We start from the raw sequence: 20594 nt of genomic DNA on the forward strand, positions 1-20594 counted from the left end.
AGGTAGCCACTCCTCCTGCATGGTGTGCAATTTCAGTCCACACCCCTGCCCCCCACCCCCACATCCCACGCAGCTAGGCCAGGACTCATTTAGCAGGGTGGGTTTCTTTCTTTCTCTTCCTTTGATTTTCTTTTTTTATTTAACTGTAAAATACTTGGGGTTTATTATTTCCTCTTTATTTATTTAATTTTATTTTTAATTTTTTAAAATTTACATCCAAATTAGCATATAGTGCAACAATGCTTTCAGGAGTAGATTCCCTAGTGCCCCTTACCCATTTAGCTCATCCCCCCCTCCCACAACCCCTCCAGGAACCCTCAATTTGTTCTCCATATTTATGAGTCTCTTCTGTTTTGTCCACCTCCCTGTTTTTATATTATTTTTGTTTCCCTTCCCTTATGTTCATTTGTTTTGTCTCTTAAAGTCCTCATATGAGTAAAGTCCTATGATTTTTCTCTTTCTCTGACTGACTCATTTCACTTAGCTTAATACCCTCCACTTCTATCCACATAGTTGCAAATGGCAAGATTTCATCCTTTTTGATTGCCGAGTAATACTCTACTGTGTGTGTGTGTGTGTGTGTGTGTGTGTGTGTGTGTGTGTGTGTATATGCCACATCTTCTTTATCCATTCATCCATCGATGGACATTTGGGTTCTTTCCATACTTTGGCTATTGTGGAGAGTGCTGCTATAAACATGGGGGTGACGTGCCCCTTCGAAACAGCACACCTGTATCCCATGGATAAATGCCTGGTAGTGCAATTGCTGGGTCGTAGGGTAGTTCTAGTTTTAGTTTCTTGAGGAACCTCCATACTGTTTTCCACAGTGGCTGCAGCAGCTTGCATTCCCTTTCCTTTGATTTTTTTACTCTAGGCAGCCTGTCAGGCTTTCAGAAGATCTCTGGTTCTAGATTTCAGCATTAAGGTGTGGCAAGAGTCCGTTTGATGTTGAGGCCCAGGCCTCATTGTCCACCTGACCTTACTGGGCTGTTATTGGACACTGCCGTGCCCCGTCATCTGCTATGGGAGCACTGTAGACAGGAGGAACACAATGGGCTGGGTGAGGTTGCACATTCCCAGGTCCCAAGAAAACGTGACTCCCATTCTTCATTTAAATGACAGAAGACTCAAAGGCACAGTGAATGCTTAGAGTGACAGAATGAGGTTCCGGAAGCTCCTGACCGACTAAATAATAGACCAGATTTCAAACATGAAGTTTGATTAGAGCTAACTATTAGATCCTATATTTAGGTCCTGTAGCCCCTACTGTACAGGATGGGAAGATACAACTTACTGAGTGAAAAAACTGGACTGTCGCTATGATTCAGCTGGCTTAGAATATTGGTGCTAAGGCTGCGGTAAGTGTACAAATGAGAGTGAATGGACATTCTTCCTGAGGATAGGAAACTGAGATTGTACCAAAACTATACTCGATATGTTCCTGGAGAGGAGAAGACTGTGGAAACTGTGAGGATTCTTTCAGACGTTGATGGGGCTGCTTATTGTGTGATGGCCCTGGGAGGTGGGAATAGGACCAATGAGGGCCAGACGTGGACTCTGCCTGAGGAAGAATGCCCCAGAATCGTGAGAGGCGTGCACCTCAGGAGATCCTGCAGTCGTGAGTGGACAGTCTCTGTGGGAGGGGGTGGAAGGGGAAAGCCCCTCCCATGCTGCGGTCAGAGGGAGAGGTCCTCCATACAAGGAAGGCACAGAGTTCTTCAAGCTCTTGCAAGATGTGTCAAGGAGATTTCCCAAGGGCACTGGGTGGGCCAAGGATTAAGCTGACCTCTGCTTTGTCCCTCACCCCAGAGTTTCACTTGCCTTTTGGAGTTTTCTCCAAACCTTGTAGGCATGTGTTTAGTTTTTCTAAAGAGTCCTGTTTCTCACAGGTTAATTGAGGGTCTTTGATAATGTTGAATATATTTCCTGATTTGAACTCCGTAAGGCTTCAAGCATCTGCCATGTGCTTTGCTCTGTGGGAGCAAACAAACGATAATAAAAGGAGTGTAAGAGGAAGGCTAGCTATCAGGATACGTACAGCATACAGTTGAGGAGAGCAGACCACCTGTCAAAGTAAGACAGTCAGGATTGGACAGGGGACATGCGTTGTACTGGCAGAAACGTAGAAGGAAGGGGGTGGTTTGCTGAGACTTAATATAGCAGGTGATGGAATAGATTGGAATTTTAAATGAAACAGTGTTGACAGGAAATTACTTAAAACTCCAAAGTTTTCATTTGTTAGCAATGCCCTGTTTTTTATTTAACACCAAAAATAAATTAGCAAACCCCACACACTCCATTTCTAGACCCCCACTCTGAACGCTCATTTTTGTTGTTCCTCCAGATGCTGAGATGATTTTCCATGAGTCAGCTTAAAATTATTTTTTAATATTTATTTAGTTTTGAGAGAGAGAGAGAGAGCACAAGTGGAGGAGGGTCAGAGAGAGAGGGAGACACAGAATTGAAAGCAGGCTCCAGGCTGTCAGCACATAGCCCAGTGCGGGGCTCAAACTCACGAATCGCGAGATCATGACCTGAGCTGAAGTCGGAAGCTTAATTGACTGAGCCAGCCAGGTGCCCCACCATGAATCATTTTCAGTATATATTACCATTTTACACCACATGAAAGGGTTCACATATGAATATCTGGCCTGTTTTCTTTACTACAAAGATTTTGTGAGTTGATTAATGTTGAACATTCCCTGCCCCGGTATGTTATCATTTTCTGCCCTTGAGATTTATGTGACTCAACAGCAAAGAAAAAATATGTCCAGTGGCCAGACCCCTTCCCTCCTGGGCAGTGCCGAGCATGACATGTGCTTACTTCTTAGACTCCTGAAACTCCCAGAGGAACCATTCTGTTCTATTTGCATTTAATCGCTACTATGACACATTTCTAACTTTTGGCAGATGCGTTTCCAGACATATGCTTCCTTTTACATTATGTATCCTCAGGACCTCACTACCGATCCTTTACTGGAGGACAGGCTAGACAGTCTCCTTTTATCTCTGCAATATACTTAATAACAAATTAACATCCACGTCTCTGATCTCATGAGAAATGTATGTTTGGCTCATGGATACATTGAAGAAGGCCTGGCTGACAGGAAGCTCGGCCAGGGACCCACTGCAGCTGGTGGACGTGCTGTTTCCACACCTCTGCGGCAGCAGTGTGTGTCTCTGAGTCTAAGCTTGAAAGGTAGATACGTTTAGTTAAAAGTCCCATTTGTTCTTTTCTATTGCAAGTCTGAGGGGAGGCACACAGAGTGGAACAAGAAGGAAAATTCTCTTGTCTCTGTCCGGACTTCCTCTGTGGCCCGCACAGTGAAGGTAATGAGCATAGTTAGTCTTGAGCGGGCTTTTGGAACACCAGTGCCATTTGAGACTTAGGCACTAGACCTGATGTGTCAGACGATGGCTTATTTAGTATGCTGGACTGCCTGCTAGTGTTTCCTACTTTTTTATTCAGCTCAGCGTTACATTTAACATTCCTTTTGTAATCACAGCCATTTGCAATGCCAATAGGTGTGTTCTTGGGGCCCTACTTTACCAGCAGGTCCACTGGGAAAAAAAAGTAGCAGAGAGAAATGGGTAAGAGTGTCACCCCATGGGTAATTGCGTGCTCCTTCAAGAGTCTGGCACTCGCCAGTATCCACACTGGGAGCCAATCCAGGACTGCAGAATGAGCAAGAGTATGTTTGGACTGAATGGGTCTTCAGCTAAGCAAGGGAGCATAAAGGATGCTCTGTTTTGAGCAAAGAAAGCAGATAATTAGTTGACCACACATATTTGCTGCTAGTGTTCCAAATTTGGATCCTGAAAAGTAAGAGCACTTAGACATTGAATCTTGATAACAGAGAGTAATTTGAATTAGGAACTCAAAATCATTATGCTTCTGCCTTCATTCTTGGGCTGAGGGGAGTGTGTGTGTGTGTGTGTGTGTGTGTGTGTGTGTGTGTGTGTAGAATTTGAGACAAAGGCTTGTAGGGGTTCTTGTCTTACATGTTTTCTCTAACCTGGGAAATAGGACGCTGCAGGGCTTAGGTTTCAAAGTAGCAAACGCTTGCTCATAAGTACAGCTCTGGAGGGCAAGCATTTTATCAAATTCAGCTCTTGAAAGACGATCATTCACCAAATGTTTATCCCTATACCTACCTTCCTTCTTTATACCAAGTTCGTGTTTACCTGAGTTTAGCTGAGTCTGCCTTCAGCTCTGACTGTGCCTGAGGCAGCTCTGGTTATCATTAGGGGTAAAACCCAGAGAGAGATACACAGGAAATTTCATGGCGGCAAAGGCGGCAGAGCCATGGAGAGCAAGTATTCTGAGCCGGGAAGAGAACAGTCTCATTTCTCCCAATCCACAAACATCTGCCATCTCTGTTCTCTACCACTCGTCAGCCACCTCCTCCCTTCGTGGGGTGCTCATAAGCAGGCAGGTGAGCAGGGGCCATTCCTGCTGGAGGGGGCCTTCCTGAGAGTTGCATCTTCCAGAATTGGATCGTTGCAGGGCAACTTTTAGTAGAGTTGGGAGCAAAAATGCAATAGCCATTTGACCAGTATCACCCAGGCAGAAGTCACGGGGGACCTGAAAGGACCTCAGCCCAGCACCGCTGCCAGCAGGAAGTGACCTTCTGGTTGGACCTGATGCTGCCCACAACCTACCAGGAGGGTAAAGAAGCTGATACAGACACAACACAACTTGAGCTTGTCCACTTTTGGGGCTTACACAACAGAGCTTTGAGGAAACAGCCTTCGTGGTGCAGCCTACTACACACACGTCTGTAAGGGTATATATGTGGTCAAAAGAGAAGTTTCGCAAAACACTTCTTACGTGTGATGTCTTAGGATTTCTTTAAAATCGATCTTTGCCTCTGTAAAATGGATATCACAACCTAATAACCTGATTTCACAATCCATTAGTCGGTCACAGTAGCTAAACAACACTGTTCTGATGTATAATTTATTACGGCAGCATGGAGAGTCCTTTCCAAACGAACATCATACTTTTACCTAATCTCACATCTTACTGTATTATTTCTATCTGTAATGATTAAACTATCTGCTAATTGTGGAGAGTTATTGACACAGAGTGGTACAGGCATTTAGGGGAATCAATATGCTGTCCCTAGTTAAAGCATACTAAAGAGTGGTCGCTGAATTTCCATCTGTCACCTCTGCCCCAGGGACTTCCTGCTATTTACCCAGGGATTCTATGCTGGTCTCTGTTTCTGTGGTCTTGCTGAGTTTCCCTCTTTTCCCTGTCACTTCCTTGGGGCTTGGTTTGCCCTTTGGGAATGGCTCCTGCCACGTTAAACTTGCCCTTCACCTCCTACATTTTCTCAACCTCTTTTGCTTTCTTAGGCATCTCTTCACTGCTCTGCTTCTCTCTGCCTCTTCAGCTGGTTCGTTCGCATGAGCTACATGATTGTGGACTCATTGTTAGTACAGTCACCACACATCATCACTGGGATGGCTCGGCCCATAGCAGCTTGTAAAACCAGGGCCCAGGAAGAATGGGCAAACCAAATAGGGATAAAGAAGTTACCCTTCGGTAATGGAAGACTCCATATTACCTACGAGGCAGTGTCTGTGCTAAACACTTTCCTGGAATGCTGGTCAAGTCCATTCTTGGCTTTAGCAGATAGTGCCCTGGACTTAAAAGACACACAATATCCCTAATGCCTTGTTTCCCGAGATTATTTCAAACATGAGGCTAATAATACCTTGTATTATTACCTTACCTTGTATATAGAAGCTTTGGGTATTATGACAGTGGTAAAGCACCTCGAAGTTCTCATAACCTGTGACCTTTGTCCTTACTTGTCTTAGTATTCTGTTGCTACATAATAAATTACTACAAACTTATTACAGTAAAACCTTGGATTGCAAGTAACTCATCCTGCAGGTGTTCTGCAAGACAAGCAAACATTCCTAACAGATTTTAACTTGATAAACAAGTGATGTCTTGCAATATAAGTTGTACATGATGCTGAATGTCACGTGATCACAACTGAGCCAGTGGTTCTTGAAATTTGCTTTGATTGTACGAGTGCTTTGGATTACAAGTAGGTTTCCGGAATGAAGTATGCTCACAAACCAAGGTTTTACTGTATATTTATTTTCTTACAATTTTTATAGATCACAAGTCTGGCCATAGCATCTATGAGTCCTTTGCTCTGGGTCCCACAAAGCTGAAATCAGGAAGTTGGCTGGGTTGTGTCCTCATCTGTAGCTTGGGGTTCTGCAAGTTTGTGCAGGTTGGTGGAGTTCAGTTCCCTGTGCTTGTCGGACTGAGGTGCCAGTTTCCTCATTGACCGGTTGGTGGTTGCAGTCAGCTCCTGGAGACCACCCTCAGTCCGAGCCATGTGTCCCTCTGACAACACAGTAGCTACTTCTTGAAGCTAGCAGGAGAGCCTTAAATAACATACAACCTTACATAATATTCTCTAATCATGGGGGTGGCCATTTCATCATATTCGTAGGACCCTCCGCACTCTAGGGGAGGGGATCGTGCACACCACATACACAAAGGGGTGAGAATCTTGGGGCCATCTTTGAAAGCTGCCTGTCACATTATCACATTGATCATGAATCCAACATAATTGCTGAGGATTATCTTTACAGATGCATGATAGAAAGGAGTTTCATCTCTTTTCATTTATTAATTGTTTGGACTCCACCTACCCTAAAAGCAAGAAGTCCTTTTTCTCCCTTGAATGCTCCCCCCTTTCTCCACACAGATGAGCGTGCACGTGCGCACACACATACACACATGCACATGAGCACACACATATTGGTTACCCAGGACCATTGAGATTCTTGAGGAGGAGGGCACCACGGGGTCACTGTGGATGATGCTGTGCATCACATTAGCAGAGGGTGCTGTTTGTGCAGTGCTGGGTCCTTGCTGGTCCAGCCCTGGCCCAGATTCCCTGCCCCACCCCCAACCCCCTGAACAGGGCCATTCATCTCCTCTCACGCTCGATGCTTAACCACTCTTCTCCACAATGCAACCACAGTCCCTGTGCAGCTGGGACTAGAGGCGCAGCAGGTCCAGCCACCCCAGAGCCACACTCCTCCACCACTGAGGCCCTTGTGCTGGCCCAGGTCATTGCCAGGCTGCATTTCTGTGTGGTCTCTGCTCAGATGTCACCTTCTCAGTGAGTCTTCCCTGAACTCCTTGTTTAAACTTGTGTTATTATCTACTGCCCCCTCTCCCTTGCTCTCAGCCTACCAGCTCTTACTTTATTTTTCACCATAGTGGGACTTACTGCCATCCAACACAGTTCATGTGTTTTTTTTTTTTTTATTTATTGTTTGCCTCCCTTTTCTAGAAAGAAAGTTCCTCCTCGGCAGGGACTTCTGTCTGGCTTTTCATTGTTCCATCCCTCACGCCCCATCCCAGGATCCAGTGCAAAGCTCAGCTCCTTAGTAGCACCTTGGTGTGGCTTTTTAATGGATGCATAGATTATAAGAACCCATGGCATTTTTAAAATTTATTTTTGTTTAATTTTTTAAATATTTATTTTTGAGAGAGAGAGAGAAAGACAGAGCGTGAGTGGGGGAGGGGCAGAGAGAGGAAGACACAGAATTGGAAGCAGGCTCCAGGCTCTGAGCTGTCAGCACAGAGCCCAACACAGGGCTCAAACCCACGAACTGTCAGATCATGACCTGAGCCAAAGTCGGACGCTTAACCGACAGAGCCACCTAGGCACCCCTAAATTTTTTTAATTTAAGTATGATTCATATACAGTGTCACATTAGCTTCAGATGTACAATATGATGATTCAGCAATTCTATACGTTACTCAGTGCTCATGAGAGTAAGTGCACTCTTAATCTCCTTCACCTATTTCACCCTGCCCACCTACCTCCCCTCTGGGAACCACCAGTTTATTGTTTGTATTTAAGAGTCTGTGGATTTATTTGCCTCTTTTTTCCTTTGTTTGACCAGCAGCATTTTTAGACACACACTTCAGTGTTCTACTATGTGTTGATTGATTAAGGCAAGTTAAACAGATAACCTTATGTCACCGATGGACGGAAGCATCTCATGGAAATCACAACAAGTTCTACCTAGTACGTAGAAGTCTGTGTTTGTGGATTATGGGAGGACTGGATGTGAAAACATCTGAATCATATGGAGAATGTGGTACTGGTGGTGGTGGAGGTGACTGGACAGGAGTCTCTCGGATAAGTTTTGTCCTTGAAGTGATAGATGTAGCAGCAGTTGGGTGCTGGGTATTTAAAAAGATAGACACAACAGGGCTCCTAGGTAGCTCACTCAGTTAAGTGTCCTACTCTGGGTTTTGGCTCAGGTCATGATCTCTCCGTTCAGGAGTCTGAGCACTACATCGGGCTCTGTGCTGATGGCATGGAGCCTACTTGGGATTCTCTGTTGCCTTCTCTCTCTGCCCCTCCCCTGCTCACAGTCTCTCTCTCTCTTTCAGAAATAAATAAACATTTCAAAAATAATAATAATAAAATAAAAACATGGACTCAAGCCCTGGGAGCCAACCAAGGAGAAACGGCATAGGAACTCAGGTCTGCTGAGTTTCACTATAACTCCTAACTCTCCATCTTAACTAATCTTTGCTAATATTTCCCAGGGAGCTATTTTCTACACAATTATTCATAAAGCAAACCAATTTGTACCAGAATTATCTACAGATTCAGTGTCTAAGATCCTGGATCAAATTGTGTATTTCTCCCAGCTATTTTTTAAAAGAAGAAAGTCGGCAGGAACCTAGATGACAAATATATGATCATCCAACATTACTGAGAAACAGTCCACCTTCTCCCTTTTCCCCACCTACTGCCACATGGACTCAAGTCACTGCAGTGACAGTTTCTCTGTAAATACCAAGGTGCAGAATCAAGGGGCTTCAGCTTTCATAGTCGTCTCTCTTTTCCAAAAAAAGGGGGTGGCAGGCATCTTATAGGAAGCTGGGTTGACTCCTTGGAGCCTGCACTGAGTCCTAAGGGCCTGGACTGGGCAGCTATTCTAGGGGAGGAATAGCCCCTGAGCCCCACCCACACCCCGCAGGGCCCCAAGCCTCAGGCACCGTGGAGGGGAGGGGGCAGCGAGACAAGGACAGCCCTGTCAGCAGAGTGTATAAGGATGCAGCACTATAAAGGGATCCTGCCCTCCCACCACTTTCACTGGGAAACTACAAAAACTCAGATATGGGGAAACTGAGGCTTGCAGAGGTCCAGTGACTTGCCAGAGTCCCATAGCCATTAAGTGGCAAGACCGGAACTAAACTTGCTAATCTGTCTGACTTCATAAGCTCTGCTTTGAACCTCAGGGGACTTGCCAGTGCCGTGCACCCAGCTTTGGACCATCATCAGGGATCAAGTGCTGAGCAGGGTCTACAGCATGTGGACACGGGTCTGTTGTTGAACTTCCTTCCCATTGCAGCGCTGGCGTGACTCATGCTGGTCTTGGTTCACAGGCCCCACCAGAAGGGAACCATTGTGATTCAGCATCTGGAGATGGGTAGTGAACCCGGCGCTTTGACTCACACTGACCTGCACTGGCCAGATCCATCTCTGCACCTTCTGTTTGGGCCACCAGACAGCACTCAGTTCTGGTTGGTGACATGCAGCGGTGGCGTTTCTGCCCGTTGCCCTGAGTCGGCCTGGACCTCATGAATGGTTCGGCCTTCCTTCCGACCCAGGACACTGACTGGCCTCTGCCCCCTCTCTCCTACAGATGCCGCCCTTACGAGGACTGCTGTGGCTCCAGGTGCTGTGTGCGGGCCCTCTCCATACAGAGGCTGTGGTATTTTTGGTAGGTCGCAACCCCTCCTGGTCTCGAATGCCTTGGTCTACCACCCACCCCCGCAACGGCTCTGCCAGCCTCAGTATTGTCACGTCACCTTCACCTGAGGTCTTGGTCTCGGGCACAGCCTCTGTGAAGCACACAGGTATGTTCAGGTTGCCTCACCGAGTTTGCAGAAAGCTTGTTCCCGTTTTCACAGAGGGTGGCTGGAAAGAAGAGTTTGTCTTTGGGAGGTAGGCTGGAGGACTGTTGTTCTCCAGAAGCTGCTGTGCCAGTTTCTGAGATGGAGCTGAGGATGACTGTCCGAAAGATTCAGAATTAGCCGACTTGCGATCAAGTCTGTGCTGCCTAGAAGTCATTCCCACTCATGGTGTCAGCTGAGTAGATAACTTTCAGGACAGACAGCCTGCATCCTTGTCCCTCTTCCAGCTCTCCTGGGGGAAGTCTGTAAAATTCTACCTTGAGAGGGGATGAGGGAGTGACGCTGACGGAGCATCCTGGAAGGGGAGAGGTGCAGTTTCCATTAATAACAGGATTCCCCAGGGGATTGCCCTCTTCAGCGGGTGCCTGCTCAGGGGTGTGTCTAAAAACGTATTTGAGTCTATAGTTGAGAGACACTGCTTCAGATCTCAGGGACGGCAGGGCATGAGTGGGAGAGGATGTGCCTAAAACCAAAAGAGCATTTCCTGCACCCACACGCCCTCTCCTCTGCTCCACTGCAATGGTAGTGTCATCCAGGCAAGCTCCACAAAGGGTTAAGCCTTAAGCTTCTCTATGACTTTTTAGATTCTGACATCACTGACTTCCAAAGACATTAAGACTTTTACTAATAAGCATGTTACAGCAGCCACTTGAAATTTTTTTGTGAGGTCTTGTCTTTCCCTTCTGACAACTGTTCCCAAGTTTGATTAGGGAAAATGCCAGTAAGTGGCATTCCACATGTCACATTGTCTTTGATAGGAGAGCCTGCTTCCATATCACCATCACCACCTCCTTGATGGGGCATTGGCCATTTGGGGGCTCGACTCACCTGTCACATCGGGCCCTGGCCCGGCCCCCCTTCGGGTTGGCTTGGACATCCCCTGTCTTGATGTCACTACCTCTGGCAAGCCCTCCTGAACCAAGTGCCATATTGGTGCCTAAAACTCTATAATAGAAGGTAAATTTTTTTTATCCTAAGATCTTCTGAATGTAAACATCTCTGAGTACACTTCAAGTGAAGTGGGCCAGTACCAAAGTAGGGACCGGGAGGATCAGGATAGGTGGTATTTCAGAGCTTTGCCTAGCTTCATGCATGCTTTCCCTCAGAACTTTCCTCCATGGGGCCTTGTGGTAGAAGGAGACAGGACTGTCCGGGGCAAGAGTCCTGAAATGCTTAGGAAGTTATGCCAGGTTAGCCTGAAGAACCAGATGTTCCTAAAAATGAAATGTTCCTAAAAATGAAAAAAACTTGTCAAGGTTTAGGTATCAGGTGATTAAAAAAAATTTTTTTTTATGTTTATTCATTTTTGAGAGACAGAGACAGAATGAGAGTGGAGGAGGGGCAGAGAGAGGGAGACAGGATCTGAAGCTCCAAGCTGTCAGCACAGAGCCCAATGTGGGGCTTGAACCCACAAACTGTGAGATCATGACCTGAGCCGAAGTCAGACACTCAACCAACTGAGCCACTCAGGCGCCCATCAGGTGATTTTTTTTAAAAAAATTGAGAGTGCAGGAGAAACATAAGGGCCTAGAAGCTAGAGCATCTTCTGTTGGCTTTCCCAGGAAACTTTACCTGAGCCAGCAGTCAGGTGCCTTTTAGAGGCCAGCCAGGGTCACTTATCAGAGTTGGGACACGTTGGTAAGACAGCATGCAGTGAGTGAGCGGAATCCCTGCACAGAGACATCTTGAGTGCCATCAAACAGGGAGTGCCAGATGACAGAAGAGGAGATTCTGACAACAGGTTCTAAAGTGGGGATACATCCAGAGAACAGCTGGAGATGTGAGTCTGAGGTGCCCCAGCTGAAGTCAAAGGATGCTTGGGTCTGGCTCCTATGCATTCCTTCTCTCAGTAAACATGAAGGGTCTCGTACACACCAGGGTCCCATGGAGAGGCACTTAGGGTAGCCAGGCTCCTAAAAGAAGCAGGTGTCTAAATAGGTAATTCTATGTGGAGGGTTTTAAACTCGTGTTCTGGAAACACAGGATGGAGCCTCTGATCCCAGAAAAGTTGGGAAAAGCTACAAAGCTTCTGACTGGGTGTCAGAGAGGGTGTTCTGTTCAAAGGGACCAGCATGTTGATGGGACAAGGAGGTAAGAAGAGCCAACATAGTGAGAGAGTGGCAGAAGAGTCATGTGGGAGGCAGGTGTTTGTGGGGGAAGCATAGGGGATAGGAATATGGAGCTGGACATAGAGGGAAGGAAGGGCTACTCTCCAACCTTGGTCCCACCTCGTTTTTAAGGACTTCTGTCTCCTTACCATAGAACAAAGGTTTTGGAGGAGAATGCTTCCAAAAGTCCCCCCGGTTCTAAAATCTTGAGTAATCTTTGACCAACACAGTCTGAATGAAATCTTCATGGTTTGAAGAACTAGAGCAGTAGCACCCTTGAGTAGAGCTGGAAAGTACACTATGAAGGAGTAAAAACCAGCAGGGTTATTGTGTGCGTGAGCCCTGCCCCGGGGGCTCCCACGCACCTGGGTCTGCATCATGGTTCACCTGATGCCTGGGACGTGCATCCAGGGAGAGAGCTGCTGTGCTGAGTGCTGGGGGGAGGGCAAGAAGGGATTGAAAAAACACATTGAACTGAAGAAACCAGATTACCTTGGATAATGGAAAAGGCATGAATTTCCTCTCTTAATCCCCGTAAAGCTTCCAAAACCCGCTCAGCAATGAAAGGGAACATCTAGAGGACAGTCAAGCTTTAGTGCTTCAAAGAACAGCTTTTCTTTACTATACTCCTCTTTTTCCCCTTCCTCTCTTTCCTTGTTCTATAAGCTCATTTTCCTGACCCCTTGTCAGTTTCTCTCTTAAAATAAGTTCTCTCAGACCAATATTTCAATGAGGAATGAATCTGATGATTGATACCTAAGCTGGTAGTCAGTCTCCTACCTTTTGACTTGTTCTGTCCCTGCCTGGTACTTACTTGGTCTCTGTTAGTCTAAGGTGCAATATCAGATGAGGTGCCTCAGTATCATTCATATCTGGCTAGGAGAAGAATAATCCCATGTGATAGTGGAACCAACACTGTGGCCTGTCCCATGGAAGAGACCCCTATCTCAGATTTCTTGTGCACTTTCCAAAACCAGGGAGCCCATCTCTTGGGAGTGAGTGGTAGCACTGTTTGAAAAGCACTATGTATCCTGTACATAAACCCTTACGCACAGTCAGTCTCTCTGTGCTCAGATACTTACAGTTCAGCCCACTGTTGAATGTAAGATCACCATTGAGTCCACCCCAGGGAAATTAGTCTTAAGAGCCGAAACAGTTCCCTTTGTGATTCCAGCATCTCGGTGCCGAGATGCCAGGCCCCTGCACAGTGGGATTCTTTGGTATCCCAAGACAGCAGCCCCCTCGGCCTCTCCCCCGTCTGCGGCTCACAGCCATCCTCTGGGGCCTCTTGCTGACCCAGCTGGCACACATGTGCTGTTCTTTCTACCCAGAATGTGCCTTCTCTCCCCTTCAACTGGCCTCTTTCTTTCCATCCTTCAGAACTAAGCTCAGATACTGCTTTGAAGGAAAAGAAGTTTTTTGGGTCACCTCGCTATAACACATACCCTTGTTTAAAACCTCGTGTTGCACTGAATTGTACACGTAAAAATGGTGAAAATGGTCACTTTTACATTATGTATATTTAACTGTATACACACATGTGCACTTGCGCGCGCGCACACACACACACACACACACACACACACACACACGCACTTATGACGGCACCTTTGGTTTTCCTTCTTAGCACTTACCAGAGTTGTAAATCAGTGATTTTGTAAATTTGTTGTTTGCCGTCCCCCTCCTCTATCACAATTCAGGTTTAGTGGGTGGGAAGGGACTTTACCTTACTCTCTATAATGCGCAATGTGGTTCTAGGACCAGAGCAGGTGCTTCAACATTATTGAATGAATAATGAACTAGAAGACAGGTCCGATAGCCACAATTTCAGCCCTTTCCCAAATCATTTCCTGACTGACTGATGGACTTACACTTAACATCGTATTCATATTCTTAAAGACTTTATCGCCTCCTTTTTTCTTAAATTTCGTTTTTGTGTGGTCACATGCCTTTGACCACAACGCAGCGGGCTCTCCTGCTCATTCATCTTTCACAAGGCAGTAGGCTGCCCACACAGTGTGGGCATGAGTGAGGTTCTGGAAGGTTCCACGAGTCCCATCACAGTTTCCCAGCCGTGTCTGTGCAGGACAGACAAGTTGGCCCTTCTCAGAATGACTTCCCATGTTTCTAGAAATACAAGGTATAGTGCAAATGTGAGGTGGGAAGAACCATTTATCCGTTTCTCAGTCATTTATTGAATGCCAGTGATGTGACAATATCAGAGAATTTTCAGATGAATTAGACAAAGGTCCTGTCCTTAAAGCAGTCAGCTCTACTCTTCATTAGACTTTAAGGTCACATAGGAGGTCAGCCATACTTAGAACATAGAGATTTTATATCTGCGGCTCTTTTATGGAGTATGAGTACTTTCTCTAGTCCTGTAGTTTTTCTATAATTAAGGTGTGCTCTCGGAAGGTCACCATGTAAAATTTCTTTCTGAATATTCACGTAATAATGGAGAGAAAATGGCTAGAAAGGATAAATGTTCTTATCCGTGTTGCTTTCCCAGTGAAGAATGGAAAATGGGGGACATGGGCAGCGAAGCAAAAGCTGGGTCAGCCATGGCATTCAAGCAAGGTTGAGAAAGCATCTCCTGTTTTGACTAAAATTGAATTGAGGTAGAGCCATGGACAGGAAAGAGATGGCACCAACCCTTGGAAGGCAGCTAAGCATTTGGAGCTATTGGAGACAGAAAGCTCACTGAGAGACCTTCTCAGTGTGAGTGGGCTGCATTCAGGGGCATCCCAGAAGTCTGCAGGCCAGTGGTCTCCCTGGTGTCACCCACCCAAGAAGGTCCTGGGGGAAAAGTCAGAGGAAGGCCAGCCTGAGGAGCCGGGCACTGAGCCCCGCCTTCTGACCCTAGCACGTGGGAATCAGTGCCCACGGATCTCCCAGTCCATGGGCCCAGGCCAGCCACTGTGTGCCCTGAGCCCCACCTCGCTGCTGCACCCTGAACCCCGGCTCCCGGCTGTGCCCTGAACCCCAGCTCCCTGCTGCGCCCTGAGCCCCGCCGCTGCGCCCTGAGCCCCGGCTCCCCGCTGCGCCCTGAACCCCACCTCGCCGCTGCGCCCTGGACCCCAGCTCCCCGCTGCACCCTGAGCCCCACCGCTGCGCTCTGAGCCCCGCCGCTGCACCTGAACCCCAGCTCCCCGCTGCGCCCTGAGCCCCACTGCTGTGCCCTGAACCCCAGCTCTCTGCTGCGCCCTGAGCCCCACTGCTGAGCCCTGAGCTCCAGCTCACCGCTGTGCTCTCGCTCAGGTTCCTTTTGATGATGGGCGTGCTCTTCTGCTGCGGAGCTGGCTTCTTCATCCGGAGGCGCATGTATCCCCCACCGCTGATCGAGGAGCCCGCCTTCAACGTATCCTACACCAGGCAGCCCCCCAACGCCACTCCAGGTCAGCCCACCCCTCGTCCTTGTCTCTGCTCTGTGCACTTTTTGTGTCCTCTGCAAGCATTTGTGAAAGTCACTGCTATGGAATATGCTAGAAGAGAAAATTCAGCATCATTTGATCAGCATCAACATGATCACCCTCACTGTGCATTTGTGTCGATATAAAGTGCAGCGTCTATTGGGCTGTATGTCTGTTACCTCATATTCTTACCTAATTAGTGGTGCACCTTTTATGCATGTTTTTGCAGTTCCTATAACCATATTGTTTGCTCCCTGTCATCACCCTTAAAAATTATTTCGTGTATACATTTCTATACAAGCAGTAGGGTCCCTGCCATCATAATGCATTGGGACTAAATATTAATTATGCTACTAAATGGTGATTTGCTTAGATATTCTGTCATTGCTGACCATTTGTTTTCTCTTGGTTTGCTTTTTATTCATTCATTCAACAAGTATTTACTATGCATTCACTTGTATTCTGAGTACTTATAAATAGAGCACATTTTTGCACAAGTTACATTTGGCCTAATTAGGGAACATTACCCAAAGTGATGCCACAGACTCAAAAAAAATTAGTGGTTTCTTAATTCTTACAAAACTGCTTTCCCTATCTAAAATTCTCAGGTACTATGGAGGGTGATTTCAGGCCTCCCTTGGGACACAGGCTGGTTCCCTATTGTTCACATTATATGTGAGATGTTTTCCTTCCCTTTGAGGGCACCTTCTGAGAAGGAAGGGATATCAGGGTGGCTGTGCATTGCTCAGTAGAGCTCCTGTCTTTCAGCCACTATGTGCTGAGGTGAGGTGACAGGCGTCCTTCCTGTGTTTGCTGCCTTGCTGGACACAGTCTCCACCTAGGCAGTGGAAGGCAGGGGCTCTCTCTTTTCATTGCACACCCCAGGTAGGCACAATTCTAGGAGCAGTTCTTGCCTTGGTTTTTATGAAGTTTCAGTCATGCAGGATGAATATGTCCTAGAGATGTACTCTACAGTGTAGAGCTTATGGTTAACAGCACTGTATTGTCCACTTCAAACTTTATGAAGACGGTAGCTCTTACATTAAGGGTTCTTAGCACCATAATAACAGTAATAAATTTGGAGGTGATGAATAGATTTATGGCATATATAGTGGTGCCGACTTCACAGTGTGTATTTATTTCCAAACTCACCAAGTTGTATCCATTAAATAGGTTCAGCTTTTTGTATATCAATCATAAATTAAAAAAAAAAAAAAGCATTGGGGGGATTGAGTATAAGTTTTCTCACTCCTGAGGACATGCTGTTCTCAAGATGCAAGGGGAGTGGAGACATTTATTTTTTAGGTCTTTTACAGTTTTCTTCCACCAGGTACTCCCCAGGTTTTTTTTTTTTAATGTTTATTTATTATTTTTGAAAGAGAGACAGAGTGAGAGCAGGGAGGGGCAGAAAGAGGGAGCACAGAATCTGAACCAGGCTCCAGGCTCTGAGCTGTCAGCACTGAGCCTGATATAGGGCTTGAACTCACAAACCGTGAGATCATGACCTGAGCCAAAGTCAGAGACTTAACCGACTGAGCCAGGCGCCCCTCCCCAGTTTTTTTTTTTTTTTTAAGGTATCACCTTTATTATTTTTTTAACGTTACTAAAAGATCTGAATATGTATTTTCCGTAACAGTTCAGAGGCTGCTCTGCATTAAAAGCTTTCAACCAGGGTTAATACCACTTTTCACGTGTAAGTGGATTTTTATTCTTTCATATTCCAGCATCAGGTGAAGTGCAAATTTTCCGTTAAAGTTGGGGGGGGTGCAAAAATCAGATTTCATCTGGATTAGTCTGACCCCATCTTCCCCCCCTCTCCCCCCTGCTCAAGAAAGAAACAGATCAGAGAAATTGGGTCAAAGGCTTCTAAATTTCTTTTTTTTCTGTCGTCACTTCCTGCTTTTCTCTCCCGGGTGCTTTGCCAAGTGCATTAACAGCATTGACTGTGCTGAATTTTAATCCCTTCTGTATACTTTGGGCCCCCCCAGTGAGCCCGTGCTTCAGTACGATTTACATCTCAGGCACCAGGCAGTCTCATGTCTGCCAGCTGAGGGAACTGGTCAGCCTGCGGTCGGGATTCAGAGTGGCCACGCTTGGAGCCCGGAGTCCCGGCCTGCCGGAACTGCTCACTCAGTCCATACGTACTGTACAGCTGCTGAGGTACAGCAGGTGCATGGGACACTGCAGTGCAGCCTGGGTTCCAGGCCTCACCCACTTGTGTGTTGCACAGTTTGCACAACTGTGTGTGAAAGCCTGCGCAGTTGCACAAATGGTCACCAACCATGGTGAGAGCTATGGAGGAAAACTTCAGGATGCAGGGAAGCCATGTGTGTGAGAGACTCAGTCTGGTATACGGGTGGATGGGACTGAAGAGTATGAATGAATATTTAAGTGGCAGTGAGTGGGGAAGGAGTGAGTGGGGAAGGGACCAAGAAGAGAGGCCCTGTGGTCTTCCTTTCCTGCCAGCTTATGCCCGCCAAGTCTCTGGAGCTGCAGAGCTCCAAACAGCTGCTGTCCGTCCTGTGGCCACAGCACCGACTGCAGGACACTAGAAGATGGCATAAATGTAGGGCAGGAGAGTCCCAAGTAAAAAATATCAAGTCCCTTTGTAGACAGTGGAGAAAGACCAGAATTGCCAGTGAGCAGCTGTTCAGGGCAAAGCCCAGCCTCTCAAACATCTCGGGCACTGTGGTTTGATCCCATTCTACCTTGTAGTTGGAGGCATTTGGAGAAATGGGAGGCATTCATTTTCTTCCAAGGCCTGCCATGATATAGTTACCATTGGAGCTGATGAAAGGGCCCATTCACCACCTGCTGGGAGACATTGATTTGGGTGCCTCCACCCCTCTAGAGTAAGTCGTCACCCTCTTTCTTCCATTTGTACATTTCATGCAGACCCATAGCAGTATGAAATAGCCAATCCCCAGATATACCTATCAGAGTATCTTAAGAAAATAAGACTTGCTTTGTGCCATAGGAGTGTGTGATTTCCATAATTTCACTACCAAATCAGGGTCTGTGTCCTCTGTCACAGCACTAAGCTTGGAAGCAATGTAAGCGCTTTGATATGATTGTTTAGAACTAGTCATAAAAAAATAGGGCCTGTTGGGTTTTCAGTGATTCCAGTGTAGATACCCCCTTCATCCTGTCAGTGGGATTCACGCCCTCTGCAGATGTTTGTTGAGATCCTGTAATGCTCAGGGCACCGTGCCCTTGGGAGATATTCAGGGTAAGAAGGCCATGCAGGGCGTGGCAGTCTAGGAAGAGAAACTCCATGCACTGACATCATATGATAGGTTCACAGGATAAATATTATGCAGAATAGACCGCTCAGGAATATGGTATCTTTGTGAGACACAAGCCAGTATTTGTGGACTTGCTGGGGTGGCTCCCTTTCTCCTCTGTTGATCTGGGTGGGGGGAGTGGATTTGGTGAGCTTTGCTTATGCAGGAAGAAGAAAAGGCAGAAGGTTTTAGAGAACCTACTAGCTCACTGGAGGACGGGGGAGAGTGGCAGCTCACATCCTGGAAGCAGCTCCCCAGGCCAGCGTGGCTGAGTGGAGGAAAGCAGATCTACACCATTGCAGACCTGCTCCTACCTGGGACAAGGGGAGGACTGTGACCTCATCATCGTGGTTCTAGGGGGCTGATGCAGGTTGGAGCAAGACCCAGGGGAAGATACTGACAAACGAGGTGTGTAACTGAAGTTCAGAAGTAGGGCTCCAAGTCCGCCCAGGAACCAGAAGAAACCAAGGCTGAAGCTTAGGGCCTACCATTAGCTCATTTGTGCCTTGAGCTAGGTGAGGGATCTGCAGAGAAGCCGTGGTTTGGGAAACAAAAAGAGGCACCTGGACAGGGGCTTAGGAGGCCTAAGGTCTGTGATCAGAGTGGGCCACGTCCCTTCTGAGCCTCAGCACTTTATCTGCAAATTGGAATCATATAAAAAGAGGTTAGAGTGGAAGAGAGCCAAAGCATAAGAGACTCTTAAAAACTGAGAACTGAGGGTTGATGGGGGGTGGGAGGGAGGGGAGGGTGGGTGATGGGTATTGAGGAGGATACCTGTTGGGATGAGCACTGGGTGTTGTATGGAAACCAATTTGACAATAAACTTCATATATTGAAAAAAAAAAAAATCACTCCTCATTTTAGTTAGTCTTTCTATATAGAGGTGGCCAAAATGTCACTGAAGAAAGCCAGAGCTCCCTAAATGCTGTCTCCCCCCTGGCTCCAATCTTTCCACATCAGGCTGCTGACAGGGCCCATTGGACATGTCCTCCTGGGTAGGGAGGAAAGATAGACTTCACTCATTCATTCAGACATTAGCTAACTTGGCAGCAGCCGCTGTGTTCACACAGGAGGAAGGGTGTGACGAAGACGTCCACACTGCTGCCCTTTCACAGCTTGTGGCACGAGGGGTGGGATGGGGAAGAGGGTCAGAGGTACAAGCTTCCAGTAATAAGGTAAGTAAGTTCATGGTGACTATGGTTAACAATACTGCATATTTGGAAGCTGCTAAGAGGGTAGATCTTAAAAGTTCTCATCACAAAGGAAAAAATATATATGTAACCACGCAAAGTGATGGATGTTAGATAACTTTGTGGTGATTCTTTTACAATGCATACGTCTATATCAAATCATGTTTATATCTTCAACTTACACAATGCTCTGTGTCAGTTATACCTCAGTACAACTGGAAGAAAAAAGGAACTTTGAGAACAATCAGAAAAAAACATAAAAGCCGTGGTAAAGCAGAGTTGTGGGTCTGAAGGAAAGCAAGCAGGGCCTGGATTTCAGGAAGGTCTGAGTGGTGGCCTGAACTGAACGTGGTGCCCACAAGATGAATGTGGGGACGGGGGAGGAATGGGGGCTGCCAAGAAAAGGATGATTCAATGATGGCCTCTCTTCTTTATGGGATATTATGTGGTCACCAAAGTTAATGGTCAAAATCAAGGCCATGTAACTAGCCAGACAACTGTAAAGCCATGTTCAGGGAAGAGGGCAGTGGGTGACGTGTTATTTTGAGTAGTTGATTCCGACTGTGTAATCGCACAAACGCATAGAGAGGGATCAAAGAGAACAGTCAGTAATGACA

The 20594-nt window shown here is 46.7% G+C and overlaps 1 protein-coding gene across 1 annotated transcript in view; it reads left to right on the forward strand.

Moving 5' to 3' along the window:
• VOPP1 (VOPP1 WW domain binding protein) overlaps positions 1-20594 on the forward strand; it is a 110813-nt gene that overhangs the window by 68738 nt on the left and 21481 nt on the right. Inside the window, exons 3-4 of the mRNA XM_086697060.1 lie at positions 9715-9792; positions 15352-15488. Of these exons, the coding sequence (XP_086553186.1) occupies positions 9715-9792; positions 15352-15488 (215 nt within the window). The remainder of the gene's footprint in view (positions 1-9714; positions 9793-15351; positions 15489-20594) is intronic.

The sequence above is a fragment of the Puma concolor genome, chromosome A2 (assembly GCF_028749965.1).
Source record: "Puma concolor isolate L17-30 chromosome A2, mPumCon1.1.hap2, whole genome shotgun sequence".
Lineage (NCBI taxonomy): Eukaryota > Metazoa > Chordata > Mammalia > Carnivora > Felidae > Puma > Puma concolor.